General features: G+C 43.4%; 1 protein-coding gene across 10 annotated transcripts in view; it reads right to left on the bottom strand.

The window, feature by feature from the left end:
* Window positions 1–25666, bottom strand: part of LOC139262937 (myotilin-like) — a 156394-nt gene that overhangs the window by 113143 nt on the left and 17585 nt on the right. For 4 of the 10 annotated variants that reach the window (XM_070878263.1, XM_070878266.1, XM_070878268.1 and 1 more), the window contains exons 1-2: window positions 2564–2768; window positions 1951–2023 (exon numbers count right to left, since the gene is read on the bottom strand). In XM_070878263.1, the coding sequence (XP_070734364.1) occupies window positions 1951–1977 (27 nt within the window). In that variant the 5' untranslated portion in view covers window positions 1978–2023; window positions 2564–2768. Of the gene's footprint in view, window positions 1–1320; window positions 1529–1950; window positions 2024–2563; window positions 2771–24633; window positions 24778–25666 lie in introns of those variants that run through there. The other 6 variants (XM_070878262.1, XM_070878261.1, XM_070878259.1 and 3 more) reach the window with 5 other exon arrangements.

The following is a 25666-nucleotide window of genomic DNA, read 5'->3' as shown; positions in this document are numbered from 1 at the left end:
AAGGTTATGGCGGCCACAACGGCAGGAAAGTAAGTCATTCCATAACATTTTGGGGGAGTTACTACCCTGTTTCCAGAGGTCTCAAAGTCTACTCCCTGCTGTTTCTTATTTACATTGGATTCAGAAGCCCAGTGCAAAGCGGTTGCCACTAAACTAGGAAGGCAATTGATTCTGAGGACAGTCCAAGAGCTACAAAATGAATTTGACAAAATATGTAAGTGTCAGAATGGTGGTAGATGAAATTTAAGATGAAGAGGTATAAAGTACCTGTACTGCATTTGAAAGAAAAATGGATGGCGCAAGTAATCCATGAATGAAATACCAAAGGGTGAATTTGAAAAAGATCTGGGAGTTATAGTAAACTTGATACTCAACATATGCAATTATGATGGAGAAGCAATTAACAAAGTAAACAGTATGCTGAACTGTATAGCCAAAATTGAAGAGTACAATTAAGAGAAAGCTATTTTTAACAATACTCATCATCATAGGCGGTCCCTCGACTTGCTTCCACAAGAGTTCACAGATGTTTCAATGAAGGACACGATGTTCCAATCCTGAACTCCAATTGAGGGGGTGGAAGATGCCTGTGTGTGGATTATTTTAATGTGTGGTGACCATTGCACATCAGCTACCACACAGGCTTGACAGAGCTAGGCCTTTATCCAGGACGACTGGAGACCTGCTCTGCTGCACGGACCTAGTGCGCACACATGAGTGTGGGCTGGCCCGTGCTGCCCCTGGACCCTTGGCTCTTCTGGGCCCCGTACCCTCATTCGCCGCACCTTCGCCCACGATGTTCCAGGGCCCAGCGTTCCAGCTCTATTTATAGCCCTGACCTGCAGTGGTGTTCTCACACAGGTCGGGACGACCCACGATGTTCCAGGGCCCAGTGTTCCAGCTCTATTTATAGCCCTGACCTGCGGTGGTGTTCTCACACAGTTCGGAGCGGCCCACAATGTTCCAGCTCTATTTAACCATACCATACTGTACTCTGGTTGGACCACATCTGAAGTAGTGTGTCCAGTTCTGGTCACTAAGGCACAAGGGAAACATCCAAGCAAAGCAGACAATTAGGAGAAGAGCCCTAAGATTTATCCCGAGAGTTAGAGAACTCAGTTTGAAAAAAGACTGGATAAACTTGGGTTTTTTAGCCTTTATGGAGGTAGATACAGAAATTGGAAAACTGGAAGATTACTTCAAATCATACTGTGACAATAGATCAAGAAGCATAACCGGCTTTTTTAGAAAATTATTGTCAAGAGAAATGTCAACATTGGATACAGGCTCCAAGTTTGAAAAGTAAATGGAAAACATTACGGGCTGGATTTTCCGGTCCTTTCCGATGTTTTGCCCTGGAGCGGCGTGAATGGCGGCGGTATGGTCTCCAGCGCCCCCTTTGTGGTGGCCCTGAGCAGCACCGCCGGGAAGAGCTGCGCCGAGTGGGCAATGCCTCCGGTTGCGACACTGGCGCGAGTTTTCAGTCTTGGCCGACCCGTCCGCCCAGAAGTGCGCCTGCAATGACCGCCTGGGAAATCAGAGTGGTCCATCAATCCCAGCAGCCGTGAGGAAGGTAAAATACTACAAAGGTTAGTGAAAGTGTTTTCTGTTTTAAATTTTTGTGCGAGTTGTGTTACAGTGGCGTGGGCAATGTATTAGGAATGTTTTTGTGGGTTTTTTTTAGGTTCCCAACTCCCCCCGGCCTCTCTGGGAGCGCTCACGGCCTGGCTCTTTAGCTCGGGAATTTCCCTTCTTTGTGCCAAGAGAGGTGTACATCGCCTCCCTTAGCACTGCGCCCCCTGACGCAGGGCCCAGATGCCCACTAAAGCGCAAACTATTCACGGCTGCTAACGTTCCCGCCCCGCCGCCATTATCGCCCCAAAACAGAAAAGCCAAAACTCCAGCCCTATTTATTACACAATAATTTCTTCCATTTTTTTCCGTACTTACTGTGGCATGGTGTTTTCTGTAGTACATGGATCTCAAATGTTGATTCTCTTTGCTGATTCTGTATCAACTGCTCCTATTGAATAAAATTAAATCAGATTAGAACGTTATAGAATTATTTGCTGCTCTCGCATGTTTAAACATGGGTTGTCAAACTGACTTAAATTAAAACAATTTAAATCTGTTTTATCAAAGGTAGCTTACAGTTTTCACTTTTAGTTCATGGGCATAAAAACTTAGTCAAAAAACAATGCATCTTTCTATTTTCTTCAATATTTAAAAAAGATGTTCTGTCTGGTTAAGCTAGGAATTTTGTTTACCAAGGACATAAAATGCTTTTTTGTTTCTCCATTTACAGCTTTCACTTGCCATGCAATTCCTAAGAGTGGATGGATTACGAGGCATTTGCCTGTAAGAAGTAATATTACCTCCAGCTCTATCATTTCCCTATGGAGGTTATCGAGCAGAGGCTAGGCACCTCTCCATTGATGCAGCTGAAATTAGAATTCAGCAACATGGGATGGGGAAGGAGGAATTTAACGCACATTCCCTTAGTCCATGGTATGCATTGGGTACACCAATGTGCTTCCTCACTGAAACACAATATATTACTTACTTTTAAAGCACATAACATCTGGTAATAAACATAATAATGATCTTTTACGAACTGTTTTGTTTTCCATTCTAACCTTTCACTATTTTAAATCCAACATTAGTTGTACAATTAAAACGGTAAACTTTTCCAGTTGGTACTGCCACGGTCAGTGCTGTTCTATGCACTACACCAAGGCAGAGTGTTTCTCTTTCTCTGTTCCTCCTCCTTCACCACATTTAGTGGTTGGCAAATATATGCATCTCCAACCACTCCTCTACCCCTGTCACAGCAAGGGAGTTCAAATATCACTTCAGGCTAGGATTTAAATTTACAGTCCTATTTTTGAGAGGGTGTTCTGTTGTTATCAAGCTGCATAATAAATCATTTTGAAATACCATATAGCCATTAAAGTGTCAAGTTGAAATCTTTAGACAATTATTGCTTCCAATGATTTTATTAAAAAAAATCTTCTTTACATATAGCAGATAGCTAGTTTTTTCCCTCTTTTTTGTACCATGATTTGAACAGGTTAATTTAAGCTTGCATTCCATTATATTACAAAGCACAGAATTTGAGTTATTCTACTTGTGTCACATGTGTTGTATGCAAGTGGCAGCCTTCAGTAAATGTAATACTAACTCCTGTGAAAAGGACAGAATTTGACCCTCTGTATCCGGGAGTACGATCTTTGTAATTTGATACCAATTTAATTCAATGGGATTTTTGGAGGTGTTAAACAGATGACAAACTAGAAATCAAAACAAAAATGTTAGTTCATTTTAACAAAAAAGTAATTATGTTGAACAATTCCAAAGTCCAGTAAACAAGTGCAGCTTTAGATTATCTTACCAATTGCTTTCCATTTTATTTTAAGCCCAAAATGTTTTTAAATGTTAAATTGACTGATTTGTACTTCTGGTAATTGGGCATTTTGTGTTTTAATTATACATTGTTGCATCCATCAGGTTCATTATCAATATGTGTGTGTGAGCCAGAGCTAACATTAACCTCTTCTAAAGTTTCATGGACCTGAAGAGTTCTGTGCTCACTTTACTAAACTGGGATTAGGCAGACTAAATTGTGCAACTGTGAAATAATATCCAATGGACTTTTTTTTGGCTTGTTATTTATTTACTCATACTACAACTATGGCAAATGAACAGTTGATCATGTGCGATAATAATTTGATCATCAGCCTGCAGAAGGTTAGAAGCTTCCCATTACATATTTGGATTTTTATGCAATATATTTTCTTTGGGGGTTAGTGTCACTGGCCACTTCTGTAATTCGACCTCGGGTTTCCTACAGACCAGAGTTTGCTTTTGAACAGGGAACCCTTGACTTTGTACTCGGCTTTCTGGAATATATCACGTACTATTGCACGATTTCCTTTGTTAGGCGTAAAAGTATACACTCTCATAGGTTAATAACAAGTAGACAAGTTTATTTAACACTAACCAGGTAAATGAACAGTATTCCTTACAGGTAGTATATTTGCAGTATTTACAAACATTACTATTCTCCTTAAAAGTTAAAACAAGAAAGACAGTTTCTTGTACTACCTCAATGTAAAATCTACTCTTGAGACATACTCGCTCCTCATGTGCCAAAATATTACCACAAAGCCTCTGCCTAGCTGAGTATCTTTGTTAGCTTCAGACAGACTACCCTCTGCGAGAAAATCAGCTGCAAAAATCCCAATCATAATAAAGAAATAAAGGATATTAAAAAAAATTGTGTCCACAAAATTGGTCTCCGTGGCATCCATTTTTGGGGCGCTACGGGTACCGTTTTGGTTCCAAAATGGCATCCGTGGTACGCATGCATACTTCTGGTGCGGGCCATGCCGGATGCAATAAAAACATAAGAAATAAGAGCAGGAGTAGGCCATACAGCTCCTCAAATCTGCTCCGCCATTCAGTAAGATCATGGCTGATCTTCAACCTTAACTCCGCTTTCTCACCCAATCCCCATATCCCTTGTTTCCCTTCGAGTCTAAAGATCTATCAATCTCAGCCTTGAATATACTCAACAACTGAACATCCACAGCCCTCTGGGTAGAGAATTCCAAAGATTCACAACCCTCTGAGTGAAGACATTTCTCCTCATCTCAGTCCTAAATGGCCACCAGCTCATCCTGAGGCTATGCTACCTAGTTCCAGACACTCCAGCCAGGGGAAAGAGCCTCTCAGCTTCTATCTTGTCAAGCCCTCTCAGAATCTTTTATGTTTCAATGAGATTACCTCTCATTCAAAGGCCCATTCTACTCAATCTCTCCTCATAAGACAACCCTCTCATTCCAGGAATCAATCTAGTGAACCTTCGTTGCACTGCCTCTAAGGCAGGTATATGCTTCCTTAGGCAAGGAGATCAAAACTGTACACATTACTCCAGGTGTAGTCTCATCAAAGCCCTGTACAATTGCAGCAAGACTTCCTTACAGTTGTACTCAAACCCCCTTGCAATAAAGGCCAACATACCATTCATTTGCCTTCCTAATTGCTTGCTGTACCTGCATGTTACCTTTTTGTGTTTCATGTACAAGGACACCCAAATCCCTCTGAACATCAACATTTAATAGTTTCTCACCATTTAAAAAATATTCGTTTTTTCTATTCTTGCTACCAAAGTGAATAACCTCACATTTCCCCACATTATACTCCATCTTACCCACTCACTTAACCTGTCTATATCCCTGTGCAGCCTCTTTGTGACGTCCTCAGAGATTGTTTGCCTTCTAGCTTTGTATCATCAGCAATCTTGGATATAATACACTCGGTCCCTTCATCTAAGTCATTAATATAGATTGTAAATAGCTGAGGCCCCAGTACTGATCCTTGCAGCACCCCACTAGTTACAGCCAGCCAACCTGAAAATTACTAGTTTATTCCTACTCTCTATTTTCTGTCCATTAACCAATCCTCTTTCCATGTTAATATATTATACCCAAACCCATGATTTCTTATCTTGTGCAACAACCTTTCATGTCAGCTGTGGCTCAGTGGATAGCACACTCACCTCTGAGTCAGAAGGTTATGGACCTCTTGAGTGCATAAATCTATGCTGACACTTCAGTGCAGTACCGAGGGAATGCAGCACTATCGGAGATACTATCTTTTGGATGAGACATTAAACCGAGGCCCTGTCTGCTCTCTCAGCTGGACGTAAAAGATCCCGAAGAAGAGCAGGGGTGTTATCCCCGGTGTCCTGGCCAATATTTATCCCTCAATCAATATAACAAAAAACACATTATCTGGTCATTATCACAATGCTGTTTGTGGGAGCTTGCTGTGTGCAAATTGGCTGCTGCGTCCCCCACATTACAACAGTGACTACACTCCAAAAGTATTTCATTGGCTGTAAAGCGCTTTGAGATGTCCAGTGATCGTGAAAGGGGCTATATAAATGCAAGTCTTTCTTTTCTTTTCAGGTGGCATCATATCAGATGCCTTTTGAAAATCCAAATATACTACATCCACTGGTTCCTCTTTATCTACCCTGCTAGTTACATCCTCAAAAAACTCTACTAAATTGGTCAAACATAATTTTACTTTGATAAAAACCAATTTGACTCGGCCTAATCATTTTATGATTTTCTAAGTGCCGTTACCACTTCCTTAATAATAGATTCCAGCATTTTTCCGACGACTGATATCAGGTTAACTGGCCTGTAGTACCGTTTTCTCTCTCCCTACTTTCTTGAATAGTGGGGTTACATTTGTTACCTTCCAATGCACTGCAACCGTTCCAGAACCGAGGGAACTTTTGGAAGATCACAACCAATGCATCCACTGGGGCCGAAGTTCACCATCCCCGAAGGGATGGCTACCGCGAAGTTTGGGCGGGCGACCGATAAAATTGATAGTTAGCCATGAATTAATCACTTTTCCCATGGAGTTTTTATTTCTCAATGGAATGTATATTCACTGAGAATTATGAAATATTTCTTTAAATGTTCGCCATTGCTTATTTACCATGATACTTTTAATTTAATTTCCCAATATACCTTGGCCAAATCACCCCTCATACCTTTATAATTGGCTTTATTTAAATTTGATACTCCAGTTCGGACTTAAGTACATTATTCTCAAACTGTATATGAAATTCAATCATATTATGATCACTTCTCTGAGGACCCTTATTATGAGATTACCAATTAACCCCATCTCTTACACAGGATAGCATTTAAAATAACCTCTTCCCTGTTTGGTTCCACGACATATTGGTCTAGGAAACTGTCTCGAATGCATTCCATGAACTCCTCCAAACTATTTTTGATAATTTGATTTGTCCAGTGTCAGCTGTGGCTCAGTGGGTAGCACTCTCGCCTCTGAGTCAGAAGGTTGTGGGCCCAAGTCCCAGTCCAGGGACTTGAGCACAAAAAAATCTAGGGAGCACAGCACTGTAGGAGGTGCTGTCTTTCAGATGAGATGTTAAACTGATGCCCCATCTGCTCTCTCATGTGGACGTAAAAGATCCCATGGTATTATTTAAAGAAGAGCACAGGAGGTATTCCCGGTGTTTTGGCCTATATTTATCCCTCAATCAATGTAACAAAAAAAACCAGATTATCTGGTCATTATCACATTGCTGTTTGTGGGAGCTTGCTTGTGTGCAAATTGGCTGCCGCATTTCCCACATTACAACAGCGACTACTGTAAAGACCTGTCCCCTCAGTACAGATTCACACGAGGCATGTAGTGAAGTCAAGGTCACTCTGGACCTGTACCTTTATTTCACAGGTCTGGAATGCTGCACTTGCCTGAGACCTATCTCTTCCAAGTGCACCTTTGGTGGTAAGGTATGCTGGTGGTTACAGGTCATATCTTATTACAGTCATGTATAGCATGTTAGGATACAGTTATATATAATAATGTAAGATACATGACATCACCCTCCCCCCAGGTCTTATTGTCTTTATAGGTTCAGTCTCTCAGGCGGTCTACGCTCTCGCGTGGAGCGTCTGAGTTGTGGTTCAGTTGTTTGCCTTGGTGTCTGTTTTTCTTTGGGTGTGGTTGCTGGTATCTCGCCTGGGCTGTCTGTTTCGATTGGTGTGATTGTTGTTGACTCGCCTGGGCTGTCTGTTGGGATTGCCCTTTCCTCAGGTTGTTCCCTCGTCTGCCCACCAGGTGTGGTGCGAGTTCCACATTGTAGTCTGCCTCTGGTTCCGCAGTGTTGTTAGTAAATCTGCTTTTGACTTGGTCGACATGCCTCCGGCAGGTTTTGCCATTGTCCATTTGTACTACCAGTAGCCTGTTTCCTTCCTTTCCCGTTACTGTCCCTGCAAGCCATTTGGGACCCCTGCCATAGTTTAGTACAAACACTTTGTCCCCTATCTCATTCCATCTCCCCCTCGAATTTCTGTCATGGTACTCAGTCAGCTTATGGCACTTTGCCTCAACGATTTTGTGCATGTCTGGGAGGATTAATGAGAGCCTTGTTTTTAAAGTCCTTTTCATCAACAGTTGCACGGGGGGGATCCCAGTCAGTGAGTGCGGACGAGATCTGTATGCCAGCAGCAGTCGCGACAGGTGACCCTGCAGCGTGGGATCTTGGATTTTAAGCATGCCTTGTTTAATGATTTGCACTGCTCTCTCTGCCTGGCCATTGGAGGCTGGCTTGAACAAGGCCGTCTTGACGTGATTTATGCCGTGGTCAATTATAAAGTCTTGGAATTCTGCGCTGGTGAAGCACGGACCATTGTCACTGACCAATATGTCAGGGATTCTGTGGCTTTGCAAACATGGTTGCGAGGCTCTCCACAGTGGTGGAGGTTGTGCTCGAGTTTAAAATGGTGCATTCGATCCACTTTGAAAATGCATCTACAACTAAGAAGAACATTTTGCCCATGAATGGGCCCGCATAGTCTACGTGCACCCGCGACCACGGTTTGATAGACCAGGGCCAGGGGCTCAGTGGAGCCTCCCTGGGGGCATTGCTGAGTTGGGCACAAATAGTGCACCTTCGGACGCAGAGCTTCAAGTCCGCATCAATACCAGGCCACCAGACGTGGGATCTGGCTATGGCCTTCATGAGAACGATCCCCGGGTGCTCGCGGTGGAGCTCCCGGACAAATGCTTCTCTGCCTCGCAGAGGCATGACTATTCGGCTGCCCCACATCAGGCAGTCTGCTTGTAGTGATAGCTCATGCATGCATCTGCGAAAGGATTTTAATTCCTCGGGGCATGCATCGCGATCCTCTGCCCAGTCACCGGTTAGAACACATCTTTTTACTAAGGATAACGTGGGGTCGCTGGCCATCCAGGCTCTGATTTGGCGAGCCGTCATGGGCGAACCTGTGGACTCAAAGGCATTGATTGCCATGACTATCTCACAGCCCTGTTCGTCAGACCCTTCCGTGGTCGCCAGGGGTACCCTGCTGAGAGCGTTGGCACAGTTGTCTGTGCCTGGTCTGTGCCTTATGGTATAGTTGTAGGACGCCAGCATGAGTGCTCACCGTTGAATTCGCGCCGAGGCATTGGCGTTTATTGCCTTGCTCTCGGCTAGGAGGGACGTGAGGGGCTTGTGGTCGGTTTCTAACGCGAACTTGGCCCCGAAAAGGTATTGGTGCATCTTTTTCACACCGTACACGCACACGAGCGCCTCCTTCTCTACCATTCCGTACCTGTGCTCCGCCCGCGAAAGTGACCTGGAGGCATAAGCTATGGGTTGTAATTTGCCCGCACTATTGATATGTTGCAAAATGTACCTGACCCCATCCGCTAACGCATCGTATGTGAGAACTAGCTTTTTACTGGGTCAAAGAAAGTCAAAACACTGTTGGAACACAGAAGGTTGCGTGCCTTATTGAAGGCGTGTTCCTGGGCGTCCCCCCAAAACCAATCGCACCCCTTCCTGAGTAGCACGTGGCGAGGCTCCAGCAGCATACTTAATTTCTGCATAAAGTTCCCAAAGTAATTGAGTAGTCCGAGGAAGGCGCGCAGTTCTGAGACATTCCAGGGCCTGGGTGCCAGGCGAATTGCTTCTGTTTTGGACTCTGTTGGGCGGATTCCATCAGCGGCAATCCTTCTGCCCAAAAATGCAACCTCGGGTGCGAGAAACAGGCACTTGGATTTCTTGACTCGTAGGCCTACCCGATCCAACCGCTTTAGTACTTCCTCCAAATTACGGAGATGGGAGTCGGTGTCCCTGCCCGTGATAAGTATGTCGTCTTGAAATACAACCGTCCCCGGGATGGACTTGAGCAGACTCTCCATGTTGCGCTGGAATATGGCAGCTGCCGACCTGATGCCGAATGGGCATCGATTGTACATGAAAAGGCCTCGATGTGTGTTGATGGTGGTGAGTAGCTTGGATTCCTCGGTCAATTCTTCCGTCATATACGCAGATGTGAGGTCTAATGTTGAGAAAGGTTTACCTCCAGCCAATGTGGCAAATAAGTCGTCCGCTGTGGGCAGCGGGTACTGGTCCTGTAGGGAGACTCTGTTTATGGTAGATTTGTAGTCCCCACAGATTCATACGGATCCATCAGGCTTCATGACTGGGACGATGGGACTTGCCCAGTTGCTAAATTCCACAGGTGATATAATACCTTCCCACAGAACCTGTCTAGTTCGTGTTCAATCTTTTCCCTCATCACATAGGGTACAGCTCTGGCCTTGTGATGGACCGGTCTAGCATCCTGTGTGATGTAGATTTTGACTTTGGCCCCTTTGAAAGTGCCCACACCTGGCTGAAAGAGATGTTCAAGTCGCTTTATAACGGTTGAGCAGGAGGTCCGTTTCTTTAATGACATGGCATGGACATCATCCCATTTCCAGTTTAGTTTTGCCAGCCAGCTTCTCCCCAGCAGTGCTGGGAGATCTCTGAGGACAATCCACAGGGGAAGTCGGTTCACTGTCTCTTTGTGTGTGACAGAGAGCATGGCGCTGCCGAGGACTGGTACGATTTCTTTGGTATTGGTCCTTAGTTTGGTGTCGACCCTTGTGAGTTTTGGTCTGTCTCTTTTATGCGGCCACAGTTGTTCAAATTGTTGAACGCCCATGAGAGATTGACTCGCTCCCGTATCCAGCTCCATGTTGACAGATATCCCGTTGAGTAGGACCCTCATCATTATAGGAGGCGTCCTATTGTAGGAGCAGTGGCCATTGATCGTGTTGACCAACTGTACATCGGTGTCCCGGGTACTGTCCCCACCATCTTCTGGTCCGCTTTCCGACCCATCCGATTCGTATACCAGCTGAGCTGACGTTTTTTTGCACATGCGGACCAAATGCCCTGTATATTCACAATTTCTGCAAACAGCCTGCTGAAATCGACATCCCCTTGACAAGTGCCCACCCCCACACCTCCAGCACAGACCTGTTCCATTGTTCAAAGTGTTCCCAAAGAATGAGCTGCGTCTGGCTGATCTCTCTTGAGCTTCTCTCAGTTTGTAGTTGATTGCTCGCATTGTGGGTTGATGAGGTGTGTACGGGTATTCCTGTGGCCCTTGATGGCTTCTGCCTGCTGTCGAGAGCCTCTTCTCCCGATTTTGTCTGTGTGTGGGGGTAGCAGCTTGTTTAGTGCTGTGAACTTCTTGTTCCGATATTTCGTTAGTTGTCGTACCTGCATTGTAAATCAATCTCGTTTCTTCTTCCCCTACCAAGAATGTCTGTGCAACCAGTGCTGCTGCCTCTAAGGTCAGGTTCTTGGTCTCTTTGAGCTTTTGGAATATGCCTGCGTGGCCTATTCCTTCAATGAAAAAGTCTCTCAGCATTTCTCTCCTCAGTTCATCGGAGAACTCACATAAACTAGCCAACCTCCGAAGTTCTGCCACGAAGTCGGGTATGCTCTGGCCCACACAGCGTCTGTAGTTGTAGAACCTGTGTCTGGCCATGTGTAGGCTGCTCGCTGGCTTCAGGTGGTCTCTTACCAGTGTGCTCAATTCTTCAAATGACTTGCTTGCTGGTTTCTCGGGTGTCAACAGATCCTTCATTAAAGCGTATGTTTTCAAGCCAGAGCTGGTCAAGAGATGGGCTCCTCTCTTGTCTGCCTTACCATCGCCTAACCAGTCTTTGGTTACAAAGCTTTGCTGGAGCCTTTCTATAAAGTCCTCCCAATTGTCTCCCGCATTGTACTTTTCATCTGATCTGTTGTTCGCCATTCTGTGGATTCTGTAATCCCGTAACTTGTCGCCACTGTAAAGTCCTGTCCCCTCAGTACAGATTCACACGAGGCATGTAGTGAAGTCAAGGTCACTCTGGACCTGCACCTTTATTTCACAGCTCTAGAATGCTGCACTTGCCTGAGACCTGTCCTTATATACCTGTCCCTTGCAAGTGCACCCCTGGTGGTAAGGTATGCTGGTGGTTACAGGTCATATCTTATTACAATCATGTATAGCATGTTGGGATACAGTTATATATAATAATGTAAGATACATGACAACTACACTCCAAAAGTACTTCATTGGTGGTCGTGAAAGGCACTATATAAATCTAAGTCTTTCTTTCAGTCTAAATAAAGATTAAAGTCCCCTACGATTATTGAATTACTTTTGTTATAAGCTCCTCTTACTGATTAATACGCTGTCCAACAGTATAGCTACTGTTATGGGGCCTATAAACTACTCCCACCTATGTTTTCTGTCCCTTGTTCTTTCTTATCTCCACCCATACTGCATCTACTTCCTGCTCTTCCAAGCCAACATCCATCCTCATTACTGTCCTGATGCCAGCCTTTGTTATCAGGGCTACCCCACCTCTTCTTCCATTTTGTCTGTCTTTTTGAAATGTCAAATACCCTGGAATATTTAGTTTCCAACCTTGGTCACCATGTATCCAAATGTCTGTAATGGCTATTAGATCAAACCCATTTATTTTTATTTTTGCCATTAATTCATCAATCTTCTTACAAAAGCTTTGTCCATGCAGATAAAGCACCTTTGATTTTAACATTTTGCAATTTTTCCCTGATTTAACCTTATTCACTGATGCACTATTACCGTTAAACTCTCTGTCCCTTTCTGTCACACTCTGCTTATCTTTACCCAAATCGCTACACTGCTCTCACTGCTCTATGGCCTTGACATTTCTCTTTAGATTTATAATTTCCCCTTACCTGAATCCTCCCCTGACCTTTTTAGTTTAAAACCCTATCTATAGCCGTACTTATTCGATTCTCCAGGACACTGGTCCCAGCCCGGTTTAAGTGGTGCCCATCCCAACAGAATAGCTCCCTCATTCCTCAGTACTGGCCAGTGCCCCATGAATTGAAACTCCTGTCCCTCACATCACCCTTTGGGGCACGCATTTACCTCTCTGATTTACTTGTCCATATACCAATTTGTACGTGGCTCAGTAGTAATATAGAGATTATTACCTTTTGAGGTTCTACTTATTAATTTGGACCCTAGCTCCTCAAACTCCCTCAGCAAAATCTAATTCCTAGTTCTACCTATGTCGTTGATTCCTACGTGGACCACAACAACTGGATCCTACCCCTCCCACTCCAAAAGGCCTTCGATAAGGTACCACATAAAAGACTAATGAATAAGTTTAGAGAATGCGGAGTCGGGGTCAAGTAGCAGAATGGATAGCTAGCTACATTCAAGACAGAAAGCAGAGAATAGGGGTAAAGGGTAGCTATTTAGAGTGGTAGAAGGTGGAAAGTGGTGTCCCACAAGGGTCAGTGCTGGGACCAATATTGTTCACAATTTATATTAACGATTTATTAGACTTTAGAATCAAAAACACAATGGGGGTGAAATTCCGTTGCGCCCCGTTTGGGGGCGGTATCATCTGAGAGGCGAGACATTTTGCGGCAGGCGTGGAAGCCCCACCCCGCTCAAAAAAATTTAGGTTACTGTCCCCAAAAGGAAGTGGAGCACAAAATAACACACTCCACTTCATTTCTGGGGCGGTCATGCGGCAGACAGGTCGTGAGTGGGTCACAGCTCTACACAATGGACTGCGTATAAAGACAAGGGTCCAAGCTGTAAATTCTGAAGTGAAGAAACGGGCCTCCCTGAACCACGGGGAGCGGGGGTGCAGTGCCATTAGCCTAGGACTCAAGCAGAGTGTTGGGCTGACTGATCGCAGCACGGACCCCGTGTTGCAGAACAAAGTTGGGAATTTTTATTTTCAATGGCTGCCACCTCCCCTTTAAGTACTGCTCTGTAATTAGCAAATCAAATTCAACACACATAAATGTGAGGTATTACATTTTCATAAGAAAAATAGCAAACCAAACACTAGGATTTATTTCTAGAGAGATAGAATTGAAAAGGAGAGAAGTTTTCAACTAAATAGTGGGGTTGGGGGGGAGGGGTGGTGGTGGAGGGGCGAGGGATCAGGTGAGCGGAAATTTAAAAACTCAAAGAGAAAGGAGAAGGCAATAGTGCAGGGTAGCGATAGGGGTAATGATAACCACTTTGACAGGAAGGGATAGAACGTATAAGCATAAGAGTGCATCATAAAGTGGGGTCAAAGTAGGGGAAAATGGTAAAAAGACAAAATTAAAAGCTCTTTATCTGAATGCACGCAGCATTCGTAACAAGATGGATGAGTTGACGGCACAAATAGAAATAAATGGGTATGATCCGATAGACATTGCAGAGATGTGGTTGCAAGGTGATTGAGGTTGGGAACTGAATATTCAGGGGTATTTGATATTTCGGAAGGATAGGCAGAAAAGAAAAGGAGGTGGGTAGCTCTGTTAATAAAGGATGAGATCAGTGCAGTAATGAGAAATTATATTGGCTTAGAAGATCAAGATATAGAATCAGTTTGGATGGAGATAATAAGGGAAATAAGTCACTGGTGGGAGTAGTCTATAGGCCCCCTAACTGTAGCTACACTGTAAGACAGAGTATAAATCAAGAAACAATGGAAGCTTGTAAGAAAGGTACGGCAATAATCATGGGCGATTTTAAACTTCATGTTGATTGGACAAATTAAATTGGCAAAGGTAGCCATGAGGAAGAGTTCATAACGTGTATTTGGGGTGGTTTCTTCGAACAATACATTGTGGAATCAACCAGAGAGCAGACTATTTTAGATCTGGTAATGTGTAATGAGATTGGATTAATTAATGATCTCATAGTAAACATAGAAACATAGAAAATAGGTGCAGGAGTAGGCCATTCGGCCCTTCGAGCCTGCACCACCATTCAATAAGATCATGGCTGATTATTCACCTCAGTACCCCTTTCCTGCTTTCTCTCCATACCCATGATACCTTTAGCCATAAGGGCCACATTTAACTCCCTCTTGAATCTATCCAATGAACTAGCATCAATGACTCTCTGTGGTAGGGAATTCCACAGATTAACAACTTTCTGAGTGAAGAAGTTTCTCCTCATCTCCTCATCTGGGTATTCAACATTCAGGAAGGATAGACAGAAAGGAAATGGAGGCAGGGTAGCGTTGCTGGTTAAAGAGGAAATTAACGCAATAGTAAGGAAGGACATTAGCTTGGATGATGTGGAATCTGCATGGGTGGAGCTGTGGAATACCAAAGGGCAGAAAACGCTAGTGGGAGTGTGTACAGACCACCAGACAGTAGTAGTGAGGTTGGGGACAGCATCAAACAAGAAATTAGGGATGCGTGCAATAAAGGTATAGCAGTTATCATGGGCGACTTTAATCTACATATAGATTGGGTTGACCAAACTGGTAGCAATACCGTGGAGGAGGATTTCCTGGCGTGTATTAGGGGTGGTTTTCTAGACCAATATGTCGAGGAACCAACTAGAGGGCTGGCCATCCTAGACTGAGTTATGTGTAATGAGAAAGGACTAATTAGCAATCTTGTTGTGTGAGGCCCCTTGGAGAAGAATGACCATAATATGGTAGAATTCTTTATTAAGATGGAGAGTGACACAATTAATTGAGAGACTAGGGTCCTGAACTTAAGGAAAGGTAACTTCGATGGTTTGAGGCGTGAATTGGCTAGAATAGACTGGCAAATGATACTTAAAGGGTTGACGGTGGATAGGCAATGGCAAACCTGTAAAGATCACATGGATGAACTTCAACAATTGTACATCCCTGTCTCGAGTAAAAATAAAACGGGGAAGGTGGCTCAACTGTGGCTAACAAGGGAAATTAAGGATAGTGTTGTATCCAAGGAAGAGGCATATCAATTGGCCAGAAAAAGCAGCAAACCTGAGGACTGGGAAAAATTTAGAATTCAGCAGAGGAGGACAAAAGGTTTAATTAGGAGGGGGAAAATAGAGTATGAGAGGAAGCTTGCCGGGAACATAAAAACTTACTGCAAATGCTTCTATAGAAATGTGAAGAAAAAAAGATTAGTGAAGACAAACGTAGGTCCCTTGCAGTCAGATTCAGGTGAATTTATAATGGTGAACAAAGAAATGGCAGATGAGTTGAACAAATACTTCGGTTCTGTCTTCATGAAGGAAGACACAAATAACCTTCCGGAAATACTAGGGGACCGAGAGTTTAATGAGAAGGAGGAACTGAAGGAAATCCTTATTAGGTGGGAAATTGTGTAGGGGAAATTGATGGGATTGAAGGCCAATAAATCCCCGGGGCCTGATAGTCTGCATCCCAGAGTACTTAAGAAAGTGGCCCTAGAAATAGTGGCCATTTTCCAAAAGTCTATCAACTCTGAATCAGTTCCTATGGACTGGAGGGTAGCTAATGTAACACCACTTTTTAAAAAAAGGAGGGAGAGAGAAAATGGGTAATTATAGATCAGTTAGCCTGACATCAGTAGTGGGGAAAATGTTGGAATCAATTATTAAAGTTGAAATAGCAGGGCATTTAAGGAAAGCAGTGACAGGATCGGTCCAAGTCAGCATGGATTTATGAAAGGGAAATCATGCTTGACAAATCTGCTAGAATTTTTTGAGGATGTAACTAGTAGAGTGGACAAGGGAGAACCAGTGGATATGGTGTATTTGGACTTTGAAAAGGCTTTTGACAAGGTCCCACACATAGTAAAGGATCCTCTCGGGAAGAGTGATCATAGCATGGTAGAATTTCTAATTCAACTTGAGGGTGAAAAAGTAGTTGTGTCTCAAACTAGTGTCTTGAACTTAAAGGCAATTACAAAGGTATTACGGCAGAGTTGGCTAAAGTGGACTTGTAAAATTGATTAAAGTGTAAGACGGTAGATAAGCAGTGGCAGACATTTACGGAGATATTTCATAACTCTCAACAAAGATATATTCCAGTGAGAAAGAAAGACTCTAAGAGAAGAATGAACTATCCATGGCTAACTAAAGAAGTAAAGGATGGTATCGAATTGAAAACAAAGGCATACAATGTTGCGAAGATTAGTGGAAGGCCTAGAGGATTGGGAAATGTTTAGAAACCAGCAAATGATGACTAAAAAAAATAATGAGAGAGAAAATAGAATATAAGAGTAAACTAGCAAGAAATATAAAAACAGGTATATAATAAAGGAAGAGAGTAGCTAAAGTAAATGTTGGTCCCTTAGAGGATGAGACTCGGGAATTAATAATGGAAATTAGAGAAATGGCAGAGACTTTGAACAAATATTATGTGTCGATCTTCACGGTAGAAGACAGTAAAAGTATCCCAATAATTTGATATCAAGCATTATTGGGAAGGGGGAGCTTAAAACAATCACAATGACTAGAGAAAAAGTACAAGGCAAACTAATGGGACTAAAGGTGGACATATTCCCTGGACCTGATAGCCTAGGGTTTTAAAAGAAGTGGCTCCAGAGAAATTGGATGCATTGGTTGAAATCTACCAAAATTTCCTGGATTCTGGAGAGGTCCCAGCAGATTGGAAAACAGTAAATGTATATAAGAACATCAGAAATAGGAACAGGAGTAGGCCATGAGGCCCCTTGAGCCTGCTCCACCATTCAATAAGATCATGGCTGATCTGATCATGGACTCAACTCCACTTCCCTGCCCACTCCCCATAACCCCTTATCCCTTATCGCTTAAGAAATTGTCTATTTCTGTCTTAAAATTATTCAATGTCCCAGCTTCCACAGCTCTTTGAGGCAGCAAATTCCACATATTTACAACCCTCTGAGAGAAGAAATTTCTCCTCATCTCAGTTTTAAATGGGCGGCCCCTTATTCTAAGATCATGCCCTCTAGTTCTAGTCTCCCCCATCAACGGAAACATTCTCTCTGCATACACCTTGTCAAGCCCCCTCATAAGCTTATATGTTTCGATAAGATCACCTCTCATTCTTCTGAATACCAATGAGTAGAGGCCTAACCTACTCAACCTTTCCTCATAAGTCAACCTCCTCATCTCTGGAATCAACCTAGTGAACCTTCTCTGAACTGCCTCCAAAGCAAGTATATCCTTTTGTAAATATGGAAACCAAAACTGCACGCAGTATTCCAGGTGTGGCCTCACCAATACCCTGTTTAGCTGTAGCAAGACTTCCCTGCTTTTATACTCCATCCCTTTTGCAATAAAGGCCAAGATACCATCGGCCTTCCTGATCACTTGCTGTACCTGCGTACTATCCTTTTGTGTTTCATGCACAAGTACCCCCAGGTCCCGCTGTACTGCAGCACTTTGCAATCTTTCTCCATTTAAATAATAACTTGCTCTTTGATTTTTTTCTGCAAAAGTGCATGACCTCACACTTTCCAACATTATAATCCATCTGCCAAATTTTTGCCCACTCACTTAGCCTGTCTCTGTCCTTTTGTAGATTTTTTGTGTCCTCCTCACACATTGCTTTTCCTCCCATCTTTGTATCGTCAGCAAATTTGGCTACGTTGCACTCATTCCCTTCTTCCAAGTCATTAATATAGATTGTAAATAGTTGGGGTCCCAGCACTGATCCCTGCGGCACCCCACTAGTTATTGGTTGCCAACCAGAGAATGAACCATTTATCCCGACTCTCTGTTTTCTGTTAGTTAGCCAATCCTCTATCCATGCTAATATATTACCCCAACCCCGTGAACTTTTATTTTGTGCAATAACCTTTCATGTGGCACCTTGTCAAATGCCTCTGGAAGTCCAAATACACCACATCCACTGGTTCCCCTTTATCCACCCTTTTCGTTAAATCCGCAAAAAATTCCAGCAAATTTGTCAAACATGATTTCCCGTTCCTAAATCCATGCTGACTCTGCCTGACTAAATTTTGTTTTTCAAATGTCCTGCTACTGCTTCTTTAATAATGTACTCCAACATTTTCCCAACCACAGATGTTAGGCTAACTGGTCTATAGTTTCCTGTTTTTTGTCTGCCCCATTTTTTAAATAGGGGCGTTACATTTGCAGTTTTACAATTTGCTGGGACCTCCCCAGAATCCAGGGAATTTTGGTAAATTACAACCAATGCATCCACAGTCCCTGCCGTTACTTCTCTTAAGACCCTAGGATGTAAGCCATCAGATCCAGGTGATTTATCTGCCTTTAGTCCCATTATCTTACTGAGTACCACCTCCTTAGTTATTGTGATTGTGTTAAGTTCCTCCCCCCCTATAGCCCCTTGACTATCCACTTTTGGAATATTGTTAGTGTCCTCTACCATAAAGACTGATGCAAAATATTTGTTCAGAGTTTCTGCCATCTCAATGTTGCCTATTACTAATTCCCCGGTCTTGTCTTCTAAGGGACCAGCATTTACTTTACCAACATTAATGCTGCTATTTAAGAAAGGAGGAAGTCAGAAAGCAGGAAACTATAGACCAGTTAGCCTAACATCTGTCATTGGGAAAATGCTGGAGTCCATTATTAAGGAAGTAGAAGCAAGACATTTAGAAAACCATAAATCAGTCAAGCAGAGTCAGCATTGTTTTATGAAAGGGAAATAATGTTTGTCAAATTTGCTGGAGTTCTTTGAGGATGTAATGATTAGGGTGGCTAAAAGGGAACCAGTAGATGTTGTGTATTTGGATTTTCAGAAGGCATTTGATAAGGTGCCACATAAAAGGTTGCTGCACAAGATAAGCACTCACGGGGTTGGGAGTAATATATTAGCATGGATAGGGGATTGGCTAACTAACAGAAATCAGAGAGTTGGGATAAATGGGTCATGTTCAGGTTGGCAAACTGTAACTAGTGGGGTGCCACAGGGATCAGTGCTGGGGCCTCAACTATTTACAACCTATAAATGACTTGGATGAAGGGACCGAGTGTAATGTAGCCAAATTGGCTGATGATGCAAAGATGGATGGGAAAGCAAGTTGGGAGGAGGCACAAAGAATCTGAAAAGGGATATAGATAGGTTAAGCGAGTGGGTAAAAATTTGGCAGATGGAGTGTAATGTGGGAAATGTGAGGTTATCTACTTTGGCAGAAAAAGCAAAAAAGCAAAATGCTGTAGTACAGAGGGATTTGTGGGTCCTTGTACATGAAACACAAAAGGTTAGCATGCAGGTACAGCAAGTAATTAGGAAGGCAAATGGAATGTTGGCGTTTATTGCAAGGGGGATGGAGTATAAAAGTAGGGCAGTCCTGCCACAACTGATTCCTGAGATGAAGGGGTTGCCTTACGAAGAAATGTTGAGCAGGTTGGGCCAATACCCATTGGAGTTTAGAAGAATGAGAGGTGATCTTATTGAAACTTATCAGATTCTGATGGGGCTAGACAGGGTAGATGTTTCACATCGTGGGGGAATCTAGAACTAGGGGGCACAATTTCAGAATAAGGGGTCGCCCATTTAAAACAGAGATGAGGAGGAATTTCTTCTCTCAGAGCATTCTGAATCTTTGGAATTCTCTACTCCAGAGAGCTGTGGAGGCTGGGTCATTGAATATATTTAAGGTGGAAATAAACAGATTTTTGAATGATAAGGGAGTCAAGGGTTATGCAGAGTGGGCAGGGAAGTGAAATTGAGGCCAAGATCAGATCAGCCATGGTCTTATTAAATGGCGGAGCAGGCTCGAGGGTCCAAATGGCCTACACCTGCACCTATTTCTTATGTTCCTATGTTCTACGTTATGCTTAACTTGTATTAAACCTTGGTTAGACCACACATGGAGTACTGTGTATAATTCTGTTTGCCATATTATAAAAAGGATATCGAAGCATTGGAGAGGGTGCAAAAAATATTTACAAGGATGATACCAGAAATGCAAGGTTATACCTATCAGGAATGAACAGGCTAGGTCTCTTTTCTCTCAGTTTGCCATGAACTGTTGCACAAGGGAGGTAACTGAGACTGTATTCTAAGAGAGCTGAATACATTTCGTTCTCTCTGGCCAGAGAGCAGCAGTCGGAGTGAATGTGGCTTCGTGAGGATTGCAGACACCCCCACCCCCATGGTGCAGGGTGCCACTGACACATCCCTTTGTGGGCGCTGCATGTCAAATCTGAGATGTTCCACAACTGAAAGGGATTTTACTCCATCAATATCCAGCTGGTGTGCGATCATAGGCAGTGAATCATGCAGGTCAATGCCCGATATCCTGAGAGCAGTTATGATGCCTTCATTCTGTGGCAGTCCGTTGTCTCATCTGCATTTGACAAAGCGGGTGGCTACTGGGCGACAAGGGCTGTTGGTTAATAACATGACTCATGACTCCAGTGCGCAACCCACGCACATGTGGACAGCATTCATGCAACGAATGCTATGCTGCCATGCAACATATCATCGAACAGACCATTAGCCCTGCAGTACTCGGCAGACCGGGTGTCGAGATTCATGGTGGTCTGCTGCATGCTGCACAACCTCACCATCCATATGGCAACCAGTTAAGGAGCAGGAGGAGGACGAGGAAGAGAGGACGCAACTGAGATAGCCCCATTCTTGCCAGGATGCCTGTGACCAACTCATGTGGCTGCGATAACGGTAAAGGCAACACCAATTCCACATTCACCAACAGTCTCACACCTTACCTCCCCTCTGTCACTGACCATCGCATTGTTTGCTTGGCTACAATGCAAAAATAAAAGCCACCACAAAATAAATATTCCAACCCCAATTTATAAATGAAATCATGCTATATTGCGTACAAACGTAAACTAATCACCCTTTTGCATTCTCTTAGTGTCTGTCTTCCGTGTGCCTTTGCTTGTTCTCGTGCTCCTATGCAGTGTGACCCCAGTGGCTGCAGCATGGCTGGATGAAGGCTGCTGACTTTCAGTGAAGGAGACTGCAGATGGCCCAGGTTCGGACTGCACCATCTGGGCGGCAGCATTCTGGGCTGGCTGGCTGACAGGCAATAGAAGGACACTGGTGAAGTGGCAGGGATGGGAGGACAAATGCTATAATCCTGAGAGAAGACAGCAATCCTAGTAATCTGTTGGAGGACAGATTGTTGGACTGTTGTGACACCCTGTAAGCCCCTTTGAACACTGGTAACCATAGCCATGATGGCAGCAGTTTGAGCTTGCATGATAGCAGTCTGAGCTTCCACTGCCTACCCAGATGTTGGGTGGCTGCTGCTTGTGCTGTAATGGAAGCTGAGACATTGGCCATCATATGCTGCTTCCTGGTTTGGTCCGCAAGTGTGTTCATAGAGTTGCCCATCACTTCCACGCTGGAAAGGATGGGCTCCCACCTCTGCAGAAAGCCCTGTGCCAAGTTGATGTTAGATTCCTCCATGCTCCTTGACATTGAATGCAGGCTTTCTGGCAGGTCTGCCAGTTCACCAAGCATTTCACTGTGCACACCCATCAGCCTTCTTTTGTAGCCTGCCCCATTGAAGTGCCCATCTGAGTCCTCTGTAGAAGAACACATCAGCAAACTTGCCCTCCGGGTAGCTGGCACCTGCACTACCCTTTCCCCCTGTCCTAGCTGCAGCCCACTCATGCCCGGTGTCTCACCATGTGCAGATTCCACGTCTAAGCTATCCTCTAGGGAGTGAGGCAACGAGTGACAGTGCTATGTCTTCAGCATCACTGCCTTCTTCCTCTTCCACCTGTTGCAAGAGAGAGGGAAGTATTACAGTGAGTATGGTACAATGGTTGAATAGCTGGCAGTGTGTGCAAGCTGTGAGATGTGGGTGTGAGGCTTGCAACAGTGGTAAGTGTGCGAGAATGATGTGAAGCTATAAATGTGAGGTCTGAGTTGTCATTGATAGAGATTGTTGGTAGGTGAGTGCTGGGGGTGCGATGCATTGAGCAGTGCATGAGGCTAGTGGTGCAGTTGGTGGGATACGGCATTTGAAGATATATTCATTGACTTTGACCACTCGTGTGAGATCATTGAACTTTTTGCAGCACTGCATCCAAATCCTCGGGGCTTGATGTCTGGCATTGACCGTCACGGCTACCTGCTCCCACTGCCTTTGCAGAGTTTATCTGGAGGTCCTCCTGGCCCCCTGTGGATAGAGAACCTCTCTCCTCCTGTCCACCCTCTGCACCAAGGCCTCAAGTGCAGCGTCTGGGAACCTTGGAGCATGCTCTTTCCCTTGTTGCACCATTAGTCACTGTTCTTGTAGGTCAGACTCTCTTCCCCAGCCACTTCCAGCACCTGCTCCAGTCGAAATGCACCTCCCATTTAAGAGGTGCAGGCGGCTTTAAGTCGTTCAGGCTGGCTTTAAGTGGTGTTAGCCTCGCACAAACTTGGGCCCCTGGCTGAGGTGTGCAGCCACCCAACAGCATGATTAGCGCTGCCTCAACGTTGCAATTATTTAAATTAGCAGGCAGCAAGAATTTTGCGTGCTGCCTGTATCAGAAGCAATGGGTGTGGGTTAATCACTCATCACGATTTTCATGGTCGTTTTTGGGGGCTGTCAAATTGAGCCCCCTATATCTCACAACCATAATAGATCATTTCTAGTACTGAAGCAACAAATGCTTGTGTACCAGCTGATTGAAATTGTAAAGCATGGCTACTTAAACATTGTAAATATAATCAAGCCACTTATAGAGTTATAGCCTGTAGATCTGGGTGCTGACGTTTATCAGCCACAAAGGATTCATTCCTTCCGCCGCACCTGGTTTTAACTGTGGAGGTACCATACTGAAAGAAATTAAACCAATAATACAATACCTCTTGAACAAAAATACTTACTTTTGTCATACCGTCCTTTGATTTGTTTCACTTTCAACAAATAAGAGCACAGTACTGAAGTTTACAGTTCAGATCGTCAATGTTTGGCAATCATTGAAAAATCAGACATTTCACGTTCGGAATGTCAACTCTAGCAATCTTGAAGTTGAAATAACTGATTTATCATAATCAGCTCTGATACTTTTAGTCAGTATGATCCTGCCCTGTAGGCCCTTGTACTATTTTTATGCTTAAATTAATCATATTAAATTTAGAACAACTCTTTGAAAGTTTTTAGTAAGGTTAAAATTGTTGATAATAAAGCTGTATCCAGGAATTATAATTCTCAAATGTTTCTTGAAATCAAGATAAATTATGCTGCATTCCTAAACTGGACAGTGCAAATTATAGAAAAATGCCTCAAGATACTTTTTGCTAAATAAAAGGAAAACTTTTCCCTACATTTTTTTTTGATGTTTGACTGAGATTTGTCTCTTGGTTTGCCAAGGAGTGAAACAGATATTTGTAACAGCTGCAAAGGTCTTTGCGTCCTCCTCCTGGATGTGAGCCAGAGTGAATGTCTACCAACCACTGACTCCAATCTATAGTGTGACTGAAGGGACTACAAGTAGCCGATGACTCTGTGATCCAGGTTTCTGAAGCATTCTTTCTTTTATCTCTGAAGAAGGCAAGTTGTTGTCTCTTTGCTGAGAGGGCAGTATACAAATATAAACAACTTCAAACTTTACCTCTCAGTCTTGTCATGCGCAACTGTATTTATGTAAAATATTTAATTCTTTATGGACTACTTCTCAATTTCAGAACAGCTATAATTATCAAATATCTCCCAAGAGAGTGCTCTTGGTAAGTCAGATGATATTCAGCATGATATTCAGCATTATAACAACAGGGATATTAGACCACCTAGTGTTCAATGTAACATTCTGCTGCCAAGGTGCAATTATTTCTAACTGCAGTCTGCCCCTGTAAGGTCAGAAAGTCCAATTGTAAATATGCATATCCTCAAGGCAATTACAGGTTAATTGTTGGTGAGGGAATTTGCATATTGGCACATACTTTTAAATATCGAGCTCAGAAGATAACAGTGATTGCTTTCTTTCCATTTTCTACTTATAACACTTTGAAATAAATGTCTGAAGTATGATAAATGCATACTGGTCTCCTGTAGTGTTGCGCATGTTACGTTGGAGAATATGATCACATTCTTACCTGTCTCTGCTATATTTGTGTTACTGTTTTTCTTTCTTCTTTTGCTTCTTTCTTTCTCTTGTTTTCTGCTTCTGTCTCATTAACTCTCCATATTACTTCTGGTTGTCCCCTTCTACTTGTCTCTCTGTCTTTTTCTCTTCTTTCCTTTTTAGGTGGGAATTGGTCAGTGATAGGGAAAGGAGCCACCAACAGCTGCATGCTATTTGGGGAAAATGTGGCTCTCAGCATCTCTCTTCCCGGCTCCCTCAATAAATTGTGCTTCACCCGTCCCCTCACTCCCAATGTCACCCCTTCCACTTCACTTCCACTTCCTACCACCTATCACTCAGATCATTATCCCGATGTTTCCCCTTTTAACTACCAGCTCCACCCATATATCCTGTCCTGTCCCTTGCTTTGCTGTCACTCTCCACACCCTTAACCTTCAATTCTCTCCCCTCCTTGCAGTCACTTCCCTCAAGGGCTGAAGTTGAGAGGTCAGAGTCCTCTCACTGTAAATCTAATGCCCTCCTCCCCTGCTCCTCCTAACCTTCCCTCCTATCTGTTTCTCGCAAAGAAGGTTCGTTTAATTGTTAAATTGGAAAAAATCAAATATAAATGAGTAAAGAAAGTCTGTTTGCTTTTTCCTCTATTTGTGTTTTTCTCTGTCTCTGTCAGCCCCTCTTTTGCTCAACTCCTCTTGTTCTCCATATCTCCTTTTTCCTAGGTGCTAGAATTTGTAATATTTTGTTTTACATGTGTAAGCGAAAAGCATTGACCAAATCTGACTCTCAGCAAAACATGGGTGAGATAACTAGTTGGCTTCAGCAATCAGCTGGTGTTTTTTTGAAAACTGAAGTAGCATTAAATGAAAAAAGACACTCAATTTGTCTGTCATTCTTTATATCTCTCTTCCCTCTGTTTCTCAGTCTCTCTCAGCTTAATACACTTTCGGAAGTTTAAACAACACAAGACAAAAGCTACAATAGGTGCATAATTATTGCATTTCCATTTTCTCTCTCTTTCTCCCTCACACAGAGATAACCACATTATA

This window comes from Pristiophorus japonicus, chromosome 4 (genome assembly GCF_044704955.1).
Source record: "Pristiophorus japonicus isolate sPriJap1 chromosome 4, sPriJap1.hap1, whole genome shotgun sequence".
Lineage (NCBI taxonomy): Eukaryota > Metazoa > Chordata > Chondrichthyes > Pristiophoridae > Pristiophorus > Pristiophorus japonicus.
Note: the sequence above shows the minus strand (reverse complement) of the source record. Positions and strands in the feature narration are given on the sequence as shown.